Genomic DNA, 21,823 nt, shown 5'->3' with positions numbered 1-21,823 from the left:
TTCTGCAGAGGGAAGAAGACGGGTGGGGGAGGGGAAAACCAGACTTCACGTCTTTAGATCCTTCCACCTTCAACCCACAACCTGCCACACAAATAGAGCCAAGTCAGGGATTTTTGCCTTGAACCACCACCACCACAACCTTGTCACTCAGGCCCAATAAACACGCCCCTCTGGTCCCGCTCTTGACCAATGACGGACACACTCCTTGCATAGTAATGAGCTCGAGACCTCCCCGGGCCAATGGCGCTCCGGGAGAAGGGTTAGTTTTGCATGTACCTAAGTGATTTGCATAACCCAGCGGCTGGGGGCTTGGGAACCCGAGCGTGCAACCCTAGAAGGGAAAAGGACGGGAGGAGATTGAGCCTCGGCGGCGGCGAGCGAGCGAGAAAGATCCCGGGTGTTTGTGCGAGAGCCGGGCGGGGGCAGGGGCGAGGGACCGGCATGGCTGAAGGCTGCGCTCCGCAACCTTGAAAAGCGGCTTCGGCGAAAGGCCGGGGACTGTAAGGCGGGTGCGATGGCAGAGCGCGGTTTCCGCAGCTGCGCCCGGCCCAGCCGGCTGGCCTGAGCCGCCGGAGCAGCAGGGCTGCCTCTGCGCTTCCATGGAGCAGCGGGAAGGGCGAAACTCCGGAGCGCCGCGTCCCTGCGCTGTTGCCTCAGACTGTTGAAGGGGCCGAGCCCCCGCGACCGCCGAGACAGGAAAGCAGCGGCTCCAACCCTCAGGCCGGCCGCCCCGGGCGGCGGGGGGCGTCGGAGGGCACCGGAGGCGCACGGAGCGAGCGGCGCCGCGGGAGAGGCCGGTTCAGGAGGCTGCCGCAGCAATGCCGGGCCCGCTGAGGTTGCTGTGCTTCCTCGCCCTGGGGCTGCGCTGCTCCACGGAGCCCAGCGGCGCGGCGCCGCCTCTCTGCGCGGCGCCCTGCAGCTGCGACGGCGACCGTCGGGTGGACTGCTCCGGGAAGGGGCTGACGTCCGTGCCCGAGGGGCTCAGCGCCTTCACCCTAGCGCTGTGAGTGTGGGAGGCGGAGGAGGACGGGGCGCGGGGGGTAAGCGGGATCGGAGGAAGGAGGATTGGGGGTCGGTGGGGGGGGCGGAGTCAGTGGTCAGCCCACTCTACCCTCCTGTTTCGAGGAGGAAGGGGGCGCCGGTCACCTGTGTGTGTGGGTGCTTGGCACCAACGCCGGCGCCGCGGGCTTTCCATAGTTGGTCAGTCTCTGTCTGAGCCGGAGGTAGCTCTTTTTAAAGACTTTTCGGGCACAGTCACCCCCCGCCCTCCTCCACCAGGTGTGTCTGGGTATCTGGGGCCAAGGAGGAGGGAGAAATCTGGAAACGCTTGCCCCTGGCACCCTTTTTGCTCGACCTTCCCATTTCACGCGGGCCCCTGCTCAGCTGGCAAGAGGTTTGCAGTCGGCGGGGTAAGGGTGCCTAGGACTTGGCCTAAGTCTTCAGACGCAGGCATGTTTCTTGGGGAAGCACCTGGAGCCTCCTGGGTTCCAGCATGTGGGGAGAAGAAACACCTGTACCTGAGGGCGAACCTCCTTCCAGCTTGGCCCTATCCCAGGTAGAGCGACCTGGCACCTCGATCTAGTTCCACTCTGGACTCCCCAACAAACGCCAGGGCTCTGGAGTGGGCAGGGAAACCAGGCCAAAATGAGGGAGAAGGAGGGGGAAATTGCAGGTTTCTCTTGGTGAAAATACTCGTCTTACCCAGCAAGACGTTTTCAAGAAGGAATTCTAACCTGAAGGACAGGATGTTGGAAGAAAAAGTTGCAGAGCCTATGTTCTGCCCAATTGGAAAGGTAGGCAGCAGTTTTCTGCTGTACCGTGACCAGCAGAACTTTCCTTTAGGGCTGCCTGCGGTGGGAAAACATTCAAATGGTTCTGACTTAAAATGCTCCCTCCTCAGACGGGGACCCGAGAGCTTTAGACATGCCCTTCAGAAAAGAAGTATCTGAAATCTGTCTTGGAGGTGGCATTGGCAAATGCCACCAATAGAGAAAGAGTAAGGTAATAGAGTGCAAGGCATGCTGTATGCTCTTGTTCTTGTGTTGTGACCAGCTGAGTGATTAAATCTAGAGCAGTGAAAAAACTGAGAGAGAAAGGGGTTCTGAGAGGCCCTTGCATAGAGGGAATTTCCTTTTACCTTATAGCTACTGAAAGGGACCTCTTAGAAATAGACAGTTTTAAAGGAATAACAGACCTGGTGAAGAAATCCTTTCTCTGCAGGCCCGAGCGGTGTTGTATTTCCAGGTGGGTAGTGGGACGTGTTCTACGTGCCCTCTAGTATGGGTTTATTGCCTCGGAACCTGTCTGGTACTTTTGGCCTCCAGTCCCTTTCTCAGGGTCCACCCCGCCCCCCCCCCCCCCCCAGTCTCAGATGTTAGTTATGTATTTCAAGACATTTCCCTTCAGTATGGTGAAATTTACCTTTACACTGAAAAAGGTTCACTTTGTAATGAAGAATAGTTTGCCCACAAAGGCACATTAAGTGGGAAAGTTGTAGTGGAAATGAGGGGAAGTGAGGGAAAGAAGACCTAGTAGAGAGGAGCCGGCTGTTTTTTTCCCCCTAGGTCTACTTGAAACTTTTAGGAAATTGACTCGGGAGAGCTACCTTTTACCTGAAATCTCCCTGGAGCCTCTCTGTAATAGAAAAGCATAATTTTACTGTTTTGATCATTGTAAAGACCTTGTTTAGCAGATTCCTCGAGTTTAATGAGTAGGCTTGCCCTATAAGAAAAAGGGCTATTTTACATTAGTACCTAAAACCACAAAGAAATATCAAGTTTTTATGAGAGCACACTCCTCTCTGTAGAGCGTCAAGCATCTTCCTTTAGAATTCACTGAAAGTAGTGAAATGCTGTATTCTCAGTCTTAAGCATTAGAAAATGTATTGTTCATGGCTTGGGAAACAGAAAAGTAACTGGCACCAGTCCAGATTAGATTGCCTAAACTATCATCATCACAGCACTTTCTGAGCTACAAGTGGTGAGTGAGCAAGTATGTTATATATTCTTCCACCTTGACATCCTTATGTCACCCTAATACTCTTCATTTCATCGTCAAAAATATATAGTATATGACCACCCCATCTAAAGGGCATTTCAAGGGCAGTGTGTTTGCATTTGGGGAAACCAGCTAGCCCAGTGATTTTCAAAAGCCAAATTGAGGAGGGGGGGGCAGGTACTGTGGGTCTGCACGCTCCACTGCATCTTACAGGACACCTTGGGCTCATCTGAGGTCTCTTTCCAGATAACGTTTCCCACCACAGCTTTAGTGAGTTTCAGTTATACACCAAGGGACCAGATTCATGGTTCCCAAACTTCAGTTCACAGACTCCTAATTTCTGGAGCGTGTTCATCAAGACCAATTGTGTTAAATACAAAATTACAAATAAAAGAATGGAAAATAAAGAGATGAGACTGTAATTATTAACCAAAGTTCTTTTATTTTCTTCTCATTCCTCAGTAGTGTGCCTTCACCTATCTCAGGGGTGTGTGCATCCCACTTGAAGGCCCCAGAACTGACAGAGAGCAGGGGTTTCATTTTATCCCCACTTGGAGTCCATAGAGCCTGGTCCATGGGAGGCATTAAAAAATGTTGCAGTGGGTAAATAAGGACTCAAGGCCATGCCGAGGGGCAGAACCAGGAATTGGAATTCCAACACCATTCCCGCACACATTTGCCAATTCAGCCTTCTCACCACTTAGTCTTTGTCCAGGTCTGAGAAGGCCCCAGAGAGAGGATACTTGCTGCTGCTTCTTCAGGCTCGTTTAAACTTGTTCAGTCTAACAGTGTTTGTTTCCTGTTGAAAGGGGCTTTATCTGAGGCTGGGGGCAGAGTCAGTAGTAATCCCCAGGATTGTTGATGGGATTCCCGTGTTCACACCGTTTTCTGCACCTGTAGTGATTATTTATGTTTTGCAGCAGCATTTCTCAACCCTGTGTCACAATGCACTGGCTTGTCACAGTTCACCCTAAAGTGGTTTAAAGGAAGTACTCGCGCACTAGTATTAAAATTTCAAAGTTTATTTTGTCAAAAAGATTGAAAGTTATTCCTGTATTAAGGTAATAAAGTCACTCTTAATCACCTATATTCCAAGATTCTTGACTAGGGGAGAAATTGATGAAGTCACAAGGATGGTAGGGAGGTTTGTGCATGGTTGTCCTCGGGTATGTGTGTCATGGCCACAAAGTTTGAGAGCTGTAAACCTGGAGCACAAGTCTCCATGTCCTAGATTATGTCTGGTACACGGTTTTAGGATTATAAAGGCTGTTTCTGTGGCTTCATGGCGATCGTGGTGCGTCTGAGCCCTTGATCGTTGTCTGGACCTTGCCACTAAGTAATTGTGTGGCCTTGGGCAAGTCATTCTACTTTGTGTGTGTGTCACAATTTCCTCATCTGAAAAATGAAGTAATTGGATTCACTAGATTATATCTAAGGCTGCTGGTGGCTTCCAGAAGTTCTGTGATTGTATAATTCTTGCACAATTTTAGGATGGCAAGGTGAGGATCATGTTCTGATCCTCTCATGAAAAGATCCCAGGAGGAGCAGGATATAATTCTAGTTGAAGTTGCAGAAGCCCATTTATTACCACTCACTTGGAGGAGGAGTTCTTTGTGTTTAGAAGTGTGTGTTAGGAAGTTTGCCATGGAGACTTGTTGCAGAATGCATGACTAGCTAAGGCGCTTTTCTAGGGTAGAATAGCCCTGCTTGTTTCCTGTGGGTATGGCTTAACACTTGGAAAATAAAATCACCCTGTTTCAGTAATTTGGATAATGTACAAAAAGTTACTCAATGTCCTCACTTCCATATAATTAGTCATAATCTCTTTAACCTTCACAATGTGAATATCCTGTACACGGGCAGGTTATTGAGCTTTCTATATAAAATTGATGGTTACCTGAGGGACTTTGAAGTATTTTTAAAAATAATCTGTTGGGGTTTTTTTTCTCCTTTTGGAAGCATCATCTGAGATTCTTTACTAAGGTTTTATTTTTTTTTACTACCCTAAACAGCTCTCTTCTTTTAATAGTATCATTTAGACTTTTCTTAACAAGAAAACCAATAAAAACAAAAAGAAATATTTTCTAATGTTTCCTCCAATGTCTGGTGCATTCCCTGGCAGGTCAGTAGTCGGTGATGAAATGTTTATACCTTTTTTAATGGTAGAGTTTTGATATTTCCTAATTTCTGTATTACATTCTGTAAATGTCATTGTTAGCTTAGTTTGTGTGGTGTGTCTTTCTAGAGATGTATTTGTATTATATAGATGTGAACTTGGTTCTAAACAAGGCCAATGTGTGAACAGTATGAACATCTTTAGATCCTGCACTTTACAAACTCCTGGGTTCTGTTTAACTACAAGAGAGGAAAGGGCATTCTGCAGGGAATGTGGAGTCACCTGGAGAGTGTCACACACGTAACCCTTCAGGACCTTAGTTTCTTCACCTTAAAACAAGAAAGTAAACAACTCTTATTGCCAAGAGTTCTATTTCTATTTAATTTGATTTTTAAAATACATTTCTAGGATTTGCTCTGTTAAGTATAGGTGTGCTTAAATCATGGACTCTCACCCACCAAGAAAACTCCAGTTGCCCAACTCTACTGGAGAAATATTTCCACTGAATGGGGAACTCACACAAGGCAACAATGTGCTGGGTGTGGCCTGAGCAATTCCTAAGATTGGAACCAGTAATTCTCTCATTCTGGGCTCCTTAAGGCTTGATATCACCACTGATATTTTACGATTTTCAGTCGAACTAAATGCTAAAGAAGGTTATGGTATCATAAGCATTTATTGTCCAGGCACTTGGCTCTTAACATTAGAGTTGTAAGGTAACATTGACAACTTAATCTCTTAGGGAAGATCAAAGTTCTGTACTAGTAGGTGGGTCTAGGCAAGTTTAGGCATTTTCTTGGCCTCTGTTAGTCTATCTCTCAAATTCTTACTTTAGTCATCTTTAAATAGTTTAAAGTACTGACAGCCTGCAAGTCTGGATTTTGGTTTTTGAACTCTTTGGTTCTGCCTATCCTTGTATTTTCATTTTCTTATCAATAAATAGTGGATATTGGAGTAGATGATGGCTGATGTTTGTCACTGCTTTCAGATTCTCTGAATCTGTGTAGAATGGAAGGCAAAATTTTAAGAATCCTGTAGTGACTTACTGACATTTTTCTAAGACTATCCCTTACTTTTTCTCTGTAAAAATATATATATAAAGTTACATAAAGCACAGGATCCGTTGGTATGGTCAGTCCTGGATTAAAAGTTAAACCCTGCCAAGTGTGTGCTTCACTCTGGAAACTAATATAACTTAACAGAGTTTTTAATAAGACAGCTTACCTCTTTTAATTTTCAAAACTAGATCTTAGGGTTTTGGCTCCAGAATGTTATACAGCTTGCTCTTTAACTGCCTCCGTCAGCCTTCATGTTTTTTGGCAATGATAAAGCTTGTTTTCCTATACCTAAAAGAACCATGGATAACTTTTTCCCTTTTTTCCCCAGCTGTGTTCAGTGAAGTGTAGTTTTTTAAAAGGCTTCATTGAGGATAATAAAATGCTCTATTTTAAAATTCTTTCAGTAAAAAAGAAAGATCTAGGGCATTTAGCAAATCAGTACTCTTACACAAAGGCTAATTTGTCTGCCTTTCTTGACGCGCGTGTGTGTGTGTGTGTGTGTGTGTGTGTGTGAGTGTGAGAGAGTGCTTGATGGTTAAACTGTAGGTGAGGTATCAGCTCTATTGTCTTAAGTTGAGTAAGTTCAAAACTGAGTTTAGAAATCAATCCTGGCAGGAGACAGATCATGACTTTGTAGTTCATATACATTCAATAACTTTACAACTTTCTAAAGACATTAGCAAGTTAGTACTCAGATACCTGCCTTAAATGGCAAGACGGAATTATATAGTAGTATGTACTCTTGATTCACCCACCTATAGATAAGTAGTTGTTATTAAACTATGTATATGACTGAGGCTGTTTTTAGTAAGATTCTTAAAGCATTCTGAAGTATTCTGTGTCATGTACAAGCACTTAAAACTGAATGTTTGAGGTGGTTGTTTTTAGTCTGTAAAGCATGTTTTGATACCACTACATATTTTAATTGTCAAAAAAGCACAGGAGCAAAATTTGACATTATGCATTTCCTGTTTTAGATGCAAGTGGTTAAAATTCAGGAATGCCCTTCTAATAGTCCAGGAAATTAATATATTTTAAATATATATTTTTATAGTTCTCCTAGCTCTTCTGTAATAAAAGGTCTTATGGAGAAAGCATTGGACCAATTCCCTGTGGCAACATGTTGGTCCATTGGAATATAAGAATATCCTTGTAAGGAAATGTAAACCATAGATATTTTGGGAGGCAGCTGGGCCAAGAATGGGTATACGTTTAGATCCCAGGCTGGCCTGTTGTCTGTGCTAGTGACATGTGTAGAGGAAACATGTCTGATACATCTCAAGATATATTTAATGAGACTTTATCCTTCATATTTAATTTGTATTTCAGTATTCTGAGCCAATGTAAGTAAAGCTTATATGTAATCCCCTTTAGCTAGTGTTTTTCTTCTCTATTTTTACACTAGAAGAATGTAGCCATTTTTTAACACTTTTTGTTTTTTTTAAAGATTTTATTTATTTATTTTTAGAGAGGGAAGGGAAGGAGAAAGAGAGAGGGAGAAAGAGAGAGAGAGAAACATCAATGTGCGGTTGCAGGGGGCCATGGCCTGCAACCCAGGCTTGTGCCCTGACTGGGAATTGAACCTGCGACACTTTGGTTCATAGCCAACGCTCAATCCACTGAGCTATGCCAGCCAGGGCATGTAGCCATTTTTTAGAAACAATTTTAAATATAACATTGATCACTGAAAGAATGAAATCTCAGTGCACTCTATCAACAAAATATTTCTGATATTTAAGTCAGATTTTAGAACTTGCTATCCAGAAAAATCCCCAGTTAGATTTTCCCCATTCCAGTATATTTTTAAAGTTTTATTTGGGGAAATTTCCCCTCCTAGGAAGAGTGACAGAAATTGGCAGGGAGATGGCGCCTTTACTTTGGAGCTGTGCTAGGCAGGGCCAGGAAATGCGCCTGGAATCCCTTCTGGTCTCACTTCTCCCTTCCCCTCAGGCTGTGAAGTTCTCACTGTCGCTCCTAGTAGAAGGCGGAATAACTTAGTCCAAGTGGTGACATTGAAACTCCCCTGAGCAGCTGGATTAGAGCTGTTTTCCTAGGAAGGTAGATGGATGTTACGAATTCTCCCTCTCTTCACGTTTCTGGTTTCAAAGGTGCAAGACAGGAGGTATGCTTCCAAGACACAGCCTTTTCTCAAACTCATTGGTTTGGGGTGTTGATTAACTTCCTGGTTTTTCGATTTTCTTAGCTAAGGGGCAAGCTTCATGCTTAGAGACTCTCAGAAAAAAAATGTGTGGGTAATGTGTGAAAGGCTTGGTGGCCTAGATTTTCTCAGGAGAGAGAAGACCCGTGGTTGCCACTCTGTTCTGAATTGTCGCCCTTCCCCTATGTGTGATCCATCTCAGAAGGCTGCTTTCTTGCAGAAGAATTCTCCAGAGAAGGAGAGCACTATGTCTTGAATAACTGGACACCTTGGAAATTCAGTATTCTAAAGTCTATCAGCTCTTTGCTGGAGTGGTGGGAGAGAAAGCAAATAATGGTGACTAACATATAGGTTTCTTAATGTTTTTGAAGACTATTCATGTGGGCTTCTGCTTTAAACACTAAATCTGATATTTGCATTTTCTTTCTTTTTATAAAATTGATTTTAGAGAGGAAGGGTGTGTGTGTATGAGAGAGAGAGAGAGAGAGAGAGAGAGAGAGAGAGAGAGAGAGACATCATTTTGTTGTTCCACTTATTTATGCATTCATTGGTTGATCCTTGTTTGTGCCCTGACTGGGGATTGAACCCACAACTGTGGTGTATCAGGGCAGTGCTCTAACCAACTGAGCTACCTGGCCAGGGCCTGATCTTTGCATTTTCTGAGTATGATAATTGCCCCTTGGGTCCCCTTCAAGCACTTCATATCTCACATCAATTGAAGCATATACAGAATTCTCATATAACTTGATCAGAGTTAAGAAGGGAATATTAAATAAATTTAATATACCTCAAATATTTTAGTATCCTTTAAAAATCACACCTGATGGGTTTACTAACTGTATTTGGTAGTTTATCTTAATACCAGTTTTTATATCTGCTGGGCTGCTTCTACTAATTCATCTCATCTTGATTAGGTTTTTGAAAATCGTAATATTTTTCTATCTTTGTAATACAGAAAAATTTCCTTGTTGGCCTTCTGTTCTCTCCAAGGTCATTTTGAGTCCATGGTCATGTCATCCAGCTATTTATGTCACTGTCCACGCTCTAGTTTTCTTTTTATAGGCATATTTTTGTGAACAGGCCTTCAGAAATGGTTTTGTTTTTGAGAGTGTGACACAAGGAATCAAGACCCCTGAGCCCCTAAATCTGTGAGCTTGGGCATTTTACTTAACCCCTTAGACACTGGCTTTCCCATCTGCGAAAAGACAGCTTGACTTTACCTTCAAGGGTCCCATGTAGGAAACTCTAAAGCATGATCTCTTTGAGTGACAGTGAGTACCCAATTGTTTTGTTTCTTTTGGGAGCGACTAAGCAGTTGGATATGTATATTTCCATCTTGTGACTTAAAATTCTAAATCCTATTTCTCTGGTTTTTTGAATGTGGATCAGGTTTGAATCCCGTTGTAAATGGCACAGGTGAGCCAGTACGTTAATGAAAAAGAGGTTACTCCTCTGGCAGATTTTTCATTTAGAAACCCAGGAAGATCCTGGTGGAAAAAGAATAGCACATACGTTTTTATCAATCAAGATACTGTCTCATAGGTGGTATGACTACCCTTCTAACCAGAAAGCCTGATGGTGGAGAGGTGGAGTTTCTCTGGAGGAGGGAGCTCAGGGGACATCGTATTCTTTTTTTTCTTGGTGACTTGGCGCTGCTTTCCTGAGGTGGCTGGTCAAGGCGCCAGGTGATGTCCCAACAAGGAAACGGTTTCTTCTGTGAGTTTCTTCTCACATCAAAAGGGCAAAGGACCCGAGACAGTGCTAATGTGATCTTTAGATTCTAATTTTCTGCTTGCACACTTTGGAAGACTGAGGATTCCCATTAAATGCACTAATTCTTAGGGAACCCTCATGCCAATGAGGGCTCCCTACAGGCTCTCAGGCCACTTTCCATGTTGGCAACGGCTGAGGTTTCCTCAGGATCAACAGTTTAGCTGTGCTCTTGTTTCTTCATGTCACTTTGTTCCTAGAAATGTACAGATCCGAGAGAACTTTTTAAAAAGTACTTCAAACATGGTATTGTACCAATTATTGGCTGCCTATGTATTCTTTTCCTTTTTTTTTTTTTTGAACATTTGAAACTAATGCTTGTGCTTTGTGGATCAAGACAAGCTTATTACCTTAAAAGTAATTTTAGAACTAAAATCCTTCCTTTAAAATCTTTTGTATTTCTAAAAAGTTATATGGCATTCATGTTAAATACAGTTAAATCTTCCTCTGAAACTTTAAAAACTCTTCTGGGTTTTGAATCAGACCTGATTGGAAAGTGAATTATAAAGCCAGAGCAGCAGCTAATGTATGCAACAGCGCTCACAACCTGTTTAGATTGGCTGAGTGGTTCAAATACAGTTGTGCATTTTCTACCCTGGGTCTTTTTCTTAAAAAAAAAAAAGTTTGAGATGTTTTTCCCATTACCATCTTGACATCTGCCCGGTTACACATGAATAGCTTGACCCAGTCCCTCAGCAGGGAGACTACCGTGGCCTTGCTTTCAATAGCCATGTCACCGACAAAGAAAACATATGGAATATTTCATTCCTGTCCTTTGCAGACAGTCTGAGGCTGGGAGGGCATGCAGCAGAAGGCTTCATACTTTATGGAAGGTTGGCAAGTCTGTGCACTAACCACAGGCTCTGTTGTTAGCAATCAAACTGTATTTTCCAAAGCTCCATTACATTCTGTGGAGGAGGGATCTGTGCTCCTGATAAATGAGTTTCTAACACTAGATTGAATTAAGTCTGTGTGACCTGCTTCCATGGTGGGGATTCTACTCAATTATATATTTCACCAAAGGCAGTGAGTCTGTGCATATGTACAGGTGTGCGTGCGTGACATTTGGATGCTATTTTCCCAGGTTGGATATGTGGTGTGTGTTAGATGGATGTACAATTTAGGAATGAAGAATGCAGAACATGCCTTGAGGACTATTTGCCTTTATGTGTCTCTTGTCAGTTCACAGAAGGAGATCGATGGATCTTTCTCATGCTGGCTGAGCATTGCCGCATTGACCTCTAAAGGTTTTGGTTGCTCAGAACCGGCCTTCTACTTGGGGACTTGGTTTCAGTTCAGTGAGCATTAACGGCTTGGCTTTGTGGCATCTGAATCCATGGTGTGGAGGCTTGTGAGCAGGTGTGACACTGAGAAGACCAGGAATGTGTAAGAGAGTGGTCCATCAGTTGCTGTCATTCTCAGGTCGTCTTCTGTGTTAAAAGAATTTGCCCCTGGCACCACCCTGGCTGAGGTGATATTATGGAAGGAGGGGAAAAAAAAAACCCACGACATCCAAAGATGAAAAGATTCATGACTTTGGCAGAAGAATGACATACATTTCGTCAGGGTCCTTTCTAACCCTCAAGTTACCCCAGCCTGAATTTCTGGTTTCATTGTTTCCTAGTTGTGTGGGCTGGTTTTGACAGGAGTTGATGATTTATCTAAAAGGAAGTAAGCTCCTGTTTTATACCAGATATAGCCAAATATTTAAATGTATATATGCACCTCATCCGGAAAGTATTTTTGATGGTTCTTCATATATTACTGCACATTAGCTATAAAACAGTGTGCCACTAGAAATGACCGCCTTTCACATTTTTCAATTTTTTCACAAAATTCCTTTTGTAGTACTTGATAATAATAGATTTTCTTCAAATTTGTTGACTCTTGGAAAGTTACATTTTTAAAAGTTTAGGTTTTATGGTTCTTCACAAATGAATCTATTTGAGGTTCCCTCTTTCTTTTCATACTCCCATACTTTCATCTTAAATCAGTTTAATCTTAGATGTTCCATCTTCCTTCTTTAACTGACGACTTAACTGAACTTCATAACTATGAAGTTATAAGGAAAACTCCCACAAACCTCTCAGTCTTAGTACATAGTTCTGTGAATTTTGAAATGTACATAGTAATATAATCACCACCCCTGTCAAACAGGGGTGTCCAACCTTTTGGCGTCTCTGGGCCACCCTGGAAGGAGAGTTGTCTTGGGCCACACAGTAAATACATAAACACTAATGAAAACAAAAAAAAATCTCATAATGTTTTAAATAAATTTAGGATTTTGTGTTGGGCTGCATTCATAGCCCTCCTGGGCTGCATATGGTCCACAGGCTGTGGGTTGGACACCCCTGATCCTAGAATATTTCCATCACTCCCTGTGTTCTTTGAACTCAACCCCTTTTACCACCCCTAGCAACTGATGATCTATTTTCTGCCTTTGGGTTTCTCATTGTATATTGTTTTGCATTTACCAGAATGCTCTGTAAGTGGAACAAAACAATGTAGTATTGTGCTTGGCTTTTCCTATGTACATGTTGAAGATTCTACCATGATGTTGCATATGTGTCAGTACAAAATACTCACTTTTATTGCTGAAGGGCATTGCATTATATGAGTGTGCCACAATTTGCCCATTCCCCAGTTGAGAGACATTTGCCTTGTTTCCAGTTTTGGGTAATTACAGATAAAGCCAATACAAATCTTCACATAGAGGTTTTTGTATGAATGTAGGTTTTCATTTTACTTGTGTATATACCTAGGAGGGAAATTCCTGTGTCGTATGCTAATAAGTATAGGTTAATAAGGAAGTATTGGTTTAGATTTTAATGTCTTAGAGATAAAGGTCTGATCACTAATTAGAGCCTCAATATACTGTTAGCATGGTACATATCTAGTATTAGCAAAAGCTGTGAAAACTGATTTTGTTTAAATGTCTGTACTTTTAAAAAGAGTAGAATTCTTAGCCACCTTTTTGATATCCTGCTGTTGCTATGGCACCTCCAATGACTTCTGTAGATGTGGAGCATTTTGCTTGCAATGAAAAAACTAAACTATTAGTGTAACCATGTTTGGGAAATCTGATTCATAAAAATGGAAATGGTGAGAAATTGCTAGGCCTACTTGTGTATTAGGTATGTTACATGTTTTAACACCAATTTCCACTAGGAACCGTCTAGGTTCCTGGCATGGTTCTCATTTTATAGGTGAGCAAACTGAAATTCGAAAGGCTTAGGTAACTTGCTCAGTGGTCCCACAGTTAGTGGGTGGTTGTTGGTCTGTAAAACTCACGAGTTCAGTTTGTTTGTAGTTTGCTTGGATAGTTGACAGAGTTCATCAGACGAGGAAAAGGTAACATGAGGAATGACATGGTGAGAGGCTACAGGTTATTACAGGGGAAAAACAGAACTGAAAATAAAACTTCCTGAAGAAGCACACACACGTATGCATATAACTTTCAGAGACTGATTTGACTGGGGAGTAACCTATATGTAAAAATCTGCTCACCATGTAAAATTATCTTTTGTTCATAGCAGAGTTTTAAAAGTAGAGTCTTTGCTTTTTGTACATCCCTGTTTAAAATCTTTCATATCATTTTCTATGTTAATAGCGTTTTTCTGTGCAAGGAAAATACCAGTCGTGTGCATCTTGGCTTGCTTTTTCTTTCTTTCACGGAATTCATGTAGATGGTGTGTGGGGATCAGATCTGTTCGCGTACTCACCTTTCTGTTTCTTAAGGAGATTCCTGAATGTGCTTCTTTAAACCCAAACCCTGAAGTAAATGAAAAAGCAAAGTGTGATGGTTCCATATAGCTGCTCCCTTTCGCTCACTGGAATTTCCTGCCTCTCCTGTTGAAGATGTTTTTATAGGGAAGTCAGCTTAAAAGTGAATCACCCATGAGCCTTTTTTTCTTCCCAAGGCATTTCATTTGGTCAACTTGGTATTAATTCAGTTGGTACTCTTCAGTTGATTTGAACACTGTGTTGATTGTGTGTGCTGATGTTTATTAAACTGTTAATGTTTTACAGGCTAGATGGGTTCCTGCTTGGGTCTGTGTGTTCCTTCCTTTAGCGGCAGGTCTGTTCATGATTGAATCTGTGGCCACAGTTTTGGTTTTGAATGCACTGGTGACAGTCAGCCCCATCCTGGATAGTCATTTACTGGGTGACTTAAAGGTTATCTTCTCCTGGAAGCATTTTTGGCTTCTTCGTTTCGCTTACGTTGCATTTTTGTTATGAGGAGCTTCTTTATGCCATTCAGATAAACCAGCAGCATCATTTTGTTATTGACTCAGATACTAATTATAATAAGTGTTACTGAGTACCAAGCAATGAGAAGTGCTTCATATGCATTCTCTCTCTAAAGTACATGCTGTTATTTTATTTTCTCCATTTTAGAGAGGGAGAAACCATAGGTGATGAGGACACACAGGTAATAGACGAAGTGTGGAGATGGGGTGATGAATCTTGGCTTTTCAGACCAGGGTTATTTGGTTGAGTGGGTTGTATGACACTGTCCTTTCAGTGCTGCTTCTAGAGGTAGCTATTCATCTGTGTTGCATGTCATTGATATCATGAACTGCTCATTTTATAGGTGTGGAATTAGTTTTGGAGAGGTTACATCTGTTTTGAAGTGTTCTTAACTTAGAATGTAAATTTGGACTCTTAAATCTTCAAGGTCATTTGGTGCAGTGGTCATAAAACACTGAGAGTGTTATGGACCACTCATTGGAAAGGCGAGGACTTTCCATGGGGGAAACAAAAAGTGCATTTCCCAAAGGACGTATATTTGCATTTACATGTTTATAGACTTGCTATCTGTTCATTATTTGCTAAACCTTTCAATTGCATATGTCATAACACCAAAGTCATGCTAGTATCTTTCAGACCTTCTCTCCTTTCTCCATCTACTTCTTCTAAGAAGTGGTGGAAAGCAGTTGATTTGGTGAAATTCTCCACTCAACAGGGAACAAAACCAGTAGCATTTAGTTGTATGAGTTGCCCAGAACCATAGGTAGCTCTCTAGAGTACACTAAAAACAAAACAAAGCAGAAGGAAGCTCATTATCTGAACTGATGGTCTTTTCTTTGACTGTGTAAACCCTTTACCACTTAATAAGACTTTTGACTTTGGTTGCTTGTCAGATGGTAACATTTCTGGTTCTTCTCCTTTGTCTTTGACCAGTCTTTCATGGGTCTATACTTTATTGAAATTGTAGGCAGTAGTTAATTTGTAGGGGTGAATAAAAAGGTTTCATGCAAATAATTTGACCAGTTCAAACTATGTTTTGAGAGCTACTAATATTTGTATAATGGCTCATGGAATCAATAATCTTTCAACTTTAAAGTAATAATTAGTTATTTAAATAATGTCAATACTTTAATTTGTTTAACATATGATTATTAAGTGCTTTATATATTAAGAACTGCTCTCTGTGCTGGGGACACAGATACTAATGATATGTGACAGCATCCCTGCCCTGATGTGTACCTTACCTGGCATGGAGTGGGGTAGGTGTGCTGGTAGACAATAAAAAAAAAATAAACACAATAAAAATATAAGGTCAGGTGATGTTAAGTACTATCAAGGAAAATAAAGCAGGATAAAGGGGGCTCATTATTTAAGTAGGGTATTCAGGGAAGGCTTGAGTGAAGTGATTAAGATAATTACTGATTAAGATTGTCAGTCAATATCTATTGGAATATGAATTCATCTTAAGCAATGGCAAAACAAGATTTAAAAAGTTTCTCCCCACGCCATAATGGTGACATAACTGAAACATAAAAAGAATACAGTCAACGTGCCACAACAAACTGGTACATCAACACAGTGGAGTAGTGCACAGCAATAAGAGAACAAACTATTGGTACAGGCAACAGTGTGGGTCCATTGCAAGGGTATTATGCTGAGTGGAAAAGCCAGGGTCAAGAGGTTTTATATGAGTTATGATTCCATTTAGCACATGCTAGTAATGACAAAAGTGTAGTGATAGAGAACAGGTCAGTGGTTGCTAGAGTTAGAGATAGGAGGACAGGGTGATTGTAAAATGATGGTAAGCAGGAGGCAGGGTGTCCTTGTTGTATTTTGTTTAGTTTATATTGCAGGTGCAGTTGCATCTAGAGCCTTCTGCCAGGAGGAGTGGAAGTTTTAATTCCACCCAGGGCTTTGTTTTAAGCAGAGTAATATGTCCAGGGTCTTTTTGTAGTGATGAAGTAGTTTCTTATCGTGATTGTACTGGTTATTACATAAATCCATACATGTGATTTAAAAAATGAGTGCATAGAAAAACTAGTGGGACATGAGTAGAGTCTGTGGTTTAGTGAATACATAAATTTCCTAATGTATTGTGGTTATGTAAGGTGTTGCCATTGGGAACAGCTGGGTAAAGGGGTACATAGGGACTCTATGAACTATTTTTGTAACTTCTGATGAATCTTAAATGATTTTAACAATAATAGATAGATCAGGTCAGTTTAGAGTCTTGAGAAATCTTAGTCTTGACCTCACTCCTCAAGTAAAATGAAGAAACTGAGTCTGTGAGGTGAGGTTATCATGTCACCTGAGGTTACAGAGCCAAGGTCTGAATCTAGACCTTTTAACTCTCAGGTCAGCCTTAGAGACCCCTTAGAGAATTACCAGTTTTCATTGCTATTGAGCAGTTGTTGGGAGATTATGTGGGTCCCCTCCATCTTTCTCCCCAGTTTACCACCCCAGATCCCCCACAGCTCTGTGTGTGTGTGTGTGTGTGTGTGTGTGTGTGTGTGTGTGTGCGCGCGCAAATTCTCTGCTATGTCCTGCACATAGAAGGTGCTATATATAAAGTTTGCATTAGGTTTATCATTTAAATGGTTTTAGCCATATATTTGAGTAAAATTCCTATGCATCTCCTATTATGGAGGTATTTTGTTAGCGAGGGCTCGGTACAGTCTGAGCAGTATGGGGAATGCTGTTGGATCTCTGCCTGTGAGTTAGTAGCTGAGTGGTGTTTTACTTCTGATGATTCAGTATATTTGCCTTAATTGCTGGATTAACCAATTTCTTGCCTCCCACAAAGAGCACACACATTTGTATAAAGAGAGGATAAATGAATGAAGTTTTGGGGACTAATTTTTGTGGTATTTAAGTAACAATAGTCTACATTACCCACAACCTTAATTTCTTTTCATGAGTCCTATAGATGGGCTTTATTACCATTTACACTTGATTACTTCATTGTTAACCCCAGTAATGTGATTTAGCAGGCAAAGACTTAATTATTCCTTTCTGGCCTAGTGAGAAATTTCCTTCCAATAATTGCCTCCACTGCCCTTTAGCCTCTTAAGCGTTTAGTTTGTTTGGAACAACATGGTTGCTCAGTAAGCAAATCCAAGCTCAGCAGTGCCTGGAGCTGTCTTTGGGCCATAATTTATACCTTTGACATGGTGACTGAGGCCTCAGTGCTTGAGTGATGTGACCGGTGGATGTTCCTCATTAGAGTGGTGGCGTGGTGCGTTTGTCTGAAGTTGCAGAAAGAAAAAGTTCATGACTTAATGGAACTAAATACTTCTCTTCTGGTCTCTTTCAATTGAACATTTTCTTATTGTTAAGTGAAAAATTATGCCAACTTCTGAAATAAGGTGAGGCTCTTAAACTTCAGTATTTTTAAGAAATACACATTTTTAGGCAGTCACATGCAGTCACCGTTGTCTAGAAGAGAGCGTTACGGAACGTGTCACTGTCAATGCTGAGGATCAGGCTTGCTGGGTGCAGTTGAGAGGTTTATGCAGTGACAGCAGAGAGATGTCAGTTTTGTTCAGTTTTTACTATAGTTGTAGTTGCTTCTAGGTCCCTGAAGCAAGGAATGGAGATGAGAGCAAAATTTTTCATGTGCGTGTTTCCTTTTTAAATTTCACAGCAGCATTATGGGGAATTATTCCATTTCAACATGGATGTTTGTGTTATCAAAAATATGTTTTCTCCCAGGAGGAACTGAAGGTACTAATTCTACCTAGGGCTTTGTTTCAAGTAGAATAATATGCCCACGTCTCTATAGACAATTTAGAAGGTTTGTTTAATACCACTTTTTTTTTGGCAACATAGTTTTAGAGCTTTACTCCTGCATCCTCTTTCACCCAGCTTCAAAATTTTGTCTCTTCCTATTTCTTTAAACAACAGTAACTGCCCCATTGGCCCCAGAGAAGTCTAGAAGAACAATGGCATCATAGGGAAATTGGGTATTCTACAATAAAAGTACTTGCATGCCACTCTGTTGTTTGGGGTATAGCTACACTGTGTTAGAAAGCACAGTATCACATTTATCATACTAATTTAAAAATGGTTTTAAAGGAGGTGCTTTATGTAGCCAGTTCCACCTTCAATTTTTGTGCTTATAAGACATTTTGCAGTAGATTATTAGTTTTTTAGAGGAACCAGCTCACTTTGCTCACATAAAACTAAAAGGAATGGTCACTGACTGAAGAGAGGCAGGTAATCAAGCAGTTCACTTGTTACAGGATTGGCTGGGAAGTAGAACAGAAACAGCAGGAGCCCTCCTGTAGTCTATTTCCGGGAGTATTCTTAGAGTTAAAAATATTCAGCATAGTGCAGACATTTGCTGTTAGATTTCCGTAAGTAGCATGTCAGGGAACAGAATTTTGCCCATAAATATTTTTAAAACTTCACACAATGATTGAAATAGATTTGTTATTTAATTATACTGATACTATAATACAATGATTTTCAACCTTTTTCATTTCATGGCACATATAAACTAATTTCTAAAATTCTGCAGCACACCAAAATATATATGTTTATTTTTTACCAATCTGACCAAAAAAACTAATATACTTTTAACTGATTCACACTAGACAGCTATTGTTGTGTTGGCTGTTGTCATTTTTTAAATTTGATAATCTAAGGGGAAAGAGGTCTGTGACCCTGACTAAAAATAGTCAGGTATTGCATGTTTTCAATATTCTTGAAAATCATCCTATAAAAAAATTCAGTATTTTTAAACTCTCAGGGATGTTTTAAGGATTTGTTATATTTAAGTAGGCATCAATTATTTTATAGACAGCCAGTTAATATCTGGAGTGTTTTAAGATGCTGGGCACCACTTTTTCTTGGATGAGGATATAAGACTCTTGAAAAAGTTTGACTGTATTACTATAGCTTAGTTGACTTACATAGTGAAATATTGTCAAGTAGGTGAGTTTCCTCCTTCCCCTCGCATACTTCTATGGGAAAAAAAAGGAAAAACCACCAGAATTTATTATGGTGTGTATTTTTTGTTGTATTATTTGGATTTGAAACACCCCTGGAGCCAGTGAGAAAGGACCTTTGTTGGTGGCCTCCTCTGGTAAGAGCCTGTACCCCTCCCTGCCCCCAGGGGGGCTGGTCCTGTGGTTGATTTAAGGAGCTCATTTCTGTTAGTCTGTTACTACTTTCTAGAGAGCACATGGTGCAGTAAATCTACTTGGGGTCGTTAAATGCAAATATATTGTTTGTGGCTAATTTAATGAATTATTCAGACTCTCATCCAATTATTTTTTTATGATGAAAGAATTTGGGTCACGAACTAATGTGTAGCAAAATCATTGTTTCCATGCCATTCTTTTCAACTAAAGAACCACTAAAACTCTAGGTGACTTATTTTACTTTAATAATGGTTTTAGGTTAGCAATGATTTCATTAAAGTAGGCCTTATACTAGAACTGCTACTTTTAAACAAGTGATGCTATCTTGAGTGGTACAGTTTTCGAAAAGAGAATAATGGAAACAAAATGATTCTGCTACACATTTTTTCATGACCCAAAATGTTTTAACTTCATGCATGAGTAGTTTTGGCGCTTCCAGTGCTCCAGAGAACAGCACTGTTATCATAGAGCCACAGGTTAAGGGTCTGGGATCGGTGCACATGCTCTGTTAACATGGAACATCAGTAAAAATTGCAGAGTTTATCGAAATATGAAATATAACATCCTTAAACTCTTTCTCTTCCCTTGGCAAAATGAGACAAATTTGTCGTACTTAAATCTTTTAGATATTTGACGATTTAGTACATTGTTGAGAAAATGCATGTTAGTCAAATGTATTGGGAAAGGATAACATCAGCCTCGAACACAATATGTTTCCAGATGCGCGGAATTGCTTGTAAGCTCTCTGAGAGCAGGAATCCAGTCTCACTCAGCGTCTTCTCAGCTCTTCTCTTTCCTGTATGGGCCTTGTACATAACATACTTTTAAATGTGGATAAATTGAAGGACATGGAAAGTTTGCTTTTGGAAATCGTGTTTTAGCTGATGACATTTTACTAACAAATGAACTCCTCAGCAAAAGTTTATACCATGAACATCAAGTGTGTACCTATTACTTCTCCAGTTGTGCTACTATACTCACTGGAAAAGATGGGAAGATACGGACTACGCTTCCTGTTTTAGCATGTCTTTTCTTTTTATTTTTTATTGTATTTTTTTCCTGTTACCCTTTAGTCCCCTTATACCCCTTCCCCTCAGCAATCACCACATTGTTGTCCATGAGACCTTTTTCCTTTTCCCTCCAGTCCCTAATCTTGTCCTCCCTTTGTTGTCATCCTGCTCTCCAACTATGAGTCTGTCTCTATTTTTCTTGTTAGCTCAGTTTGTTCATTAGATTCCACATGAGTGAAATCATATGGTATTTGTTTTTCTCTGACTGGCTTATTTCACTTAGCATAATGCTCTCCAGGTTCATACAGTCACAAAGGGTAAAACTTTCTTCATTTTTATAGCTGAGTAGTATTCCGTCACATAAATGCCCAGTAGTTGTTTTGTCCACTCATCTACTGATAGACACTTGGGCTGGTTCCATATCTTGGCTATTGTAAATAACACGGCAGTGACTATAAGGGTGCTTTTGTTCTTTAGAATTAGTGTTTTTGGTTCTTTCAGATATATTCCCAGAAGTGGGATTGCTGGGTCCAAAGGCAGATCCATTTTTAATTTTTTGAGGTTTCTCCATACTGCTTTCCACAGTGACTGCACCAGTCCACATTCCCACCAACAGTCCAAAAGGGTCCCCCTTCTCCACATCCTTACTAGCACTTGCTGTTTGTTGATTTATTGATAGCTGTTCTGACAGGTATAAGATGATACTCTCATTTTGGTTTTAATCTGTATTTGTCTGAGGATTAGTGATACCACAAAAGGCCCTGCATAGGAACACTGATTCTGAGAAAGAAGTACAAAGTTGGAGGAATCATGCTACCTAATATGAAACTACACTATAGGGCCATAGTGATTAAAACAGTGTGGTACTGGCATAAAAACAGACACATAGATCAATGGAACAGAATAGAGAGTCCAGAAATAAACCTATACCTTTATAGTCAATTACTATTTGACAGAGGAAGCAAGCACATAAAATGGTCTAAAGACAGTTTATTCAATAAATGGTATTGGGAAAATGGGACAGATGCGCAGAAAAATGAAACTAGATTACCTTCTTACACCACACACAAGAATAAATTCAAAATGGATTAAAGACTTAACTATTAGACCCAAAACCATAAAAATCCTAGAAGAAAGCATAAGCAGCAAAATCTCAGGCATGGCTTGTGGCAATATTTTATTAGGTATATCTGCCCAGGCAAGGGAAACAAAGGAAAAATAAACAGATGGGACTACATCAAACTAAAAAGTTTTTGCACAGTAAAGGAGATCATCAAGAAAATAAAAAGAACCCACAGAATGGGAGAACATATTCACCC

At 40.8% G+C, this 21,823-nt stretch overlaps 1 protein-coding gene across 1 annotated transcript in view; it reads left to right on the top strand.

Annotated features, from left to right (window-relative positions):
* Positions 1–309: 309 nt before the first annotated feature.
* The window catches only part of LGR4 (leucine rich repeat containing G protein-coupled receptor 4), a 95,786-nt gene continuing 74,272 nt past the window's right edge, over positions 310–21,823 (top strand). Inside the window, exon 1 of the mRNA XM_045825338.1 lies at positions 310–1,003. Within this exon, the coding sequence (XP_045681294.1) occupies positions 819–1,003 (185 nt within the window). The 5' untranslated portion in view covers positions 310–818. The remainder of the gene's footprint in view (positions 1,004–21,823) is intronic.

This window comes from Phyllostomus hastatus, unplaced genomic scaffold (assembly GCF_019186645.2).
Source record: "Phyllostomus hastatus isolate PE091 unplaced genomic scaffold, TTU_PhHast_1.1 phas_scaffold_585, whole genome shotgun sequence".
Classification (NCBI taxonomy): domain Eukaryota; kingdom Metazoa; phylum Chordata; class Mammalia; order Chiroptera; family Phyllostomidae; genus Phyllostomus; species Phyllostomus hastatus.
This window is presented reverse-complemented; position numbering and strand designations above follow the sequence as displayed.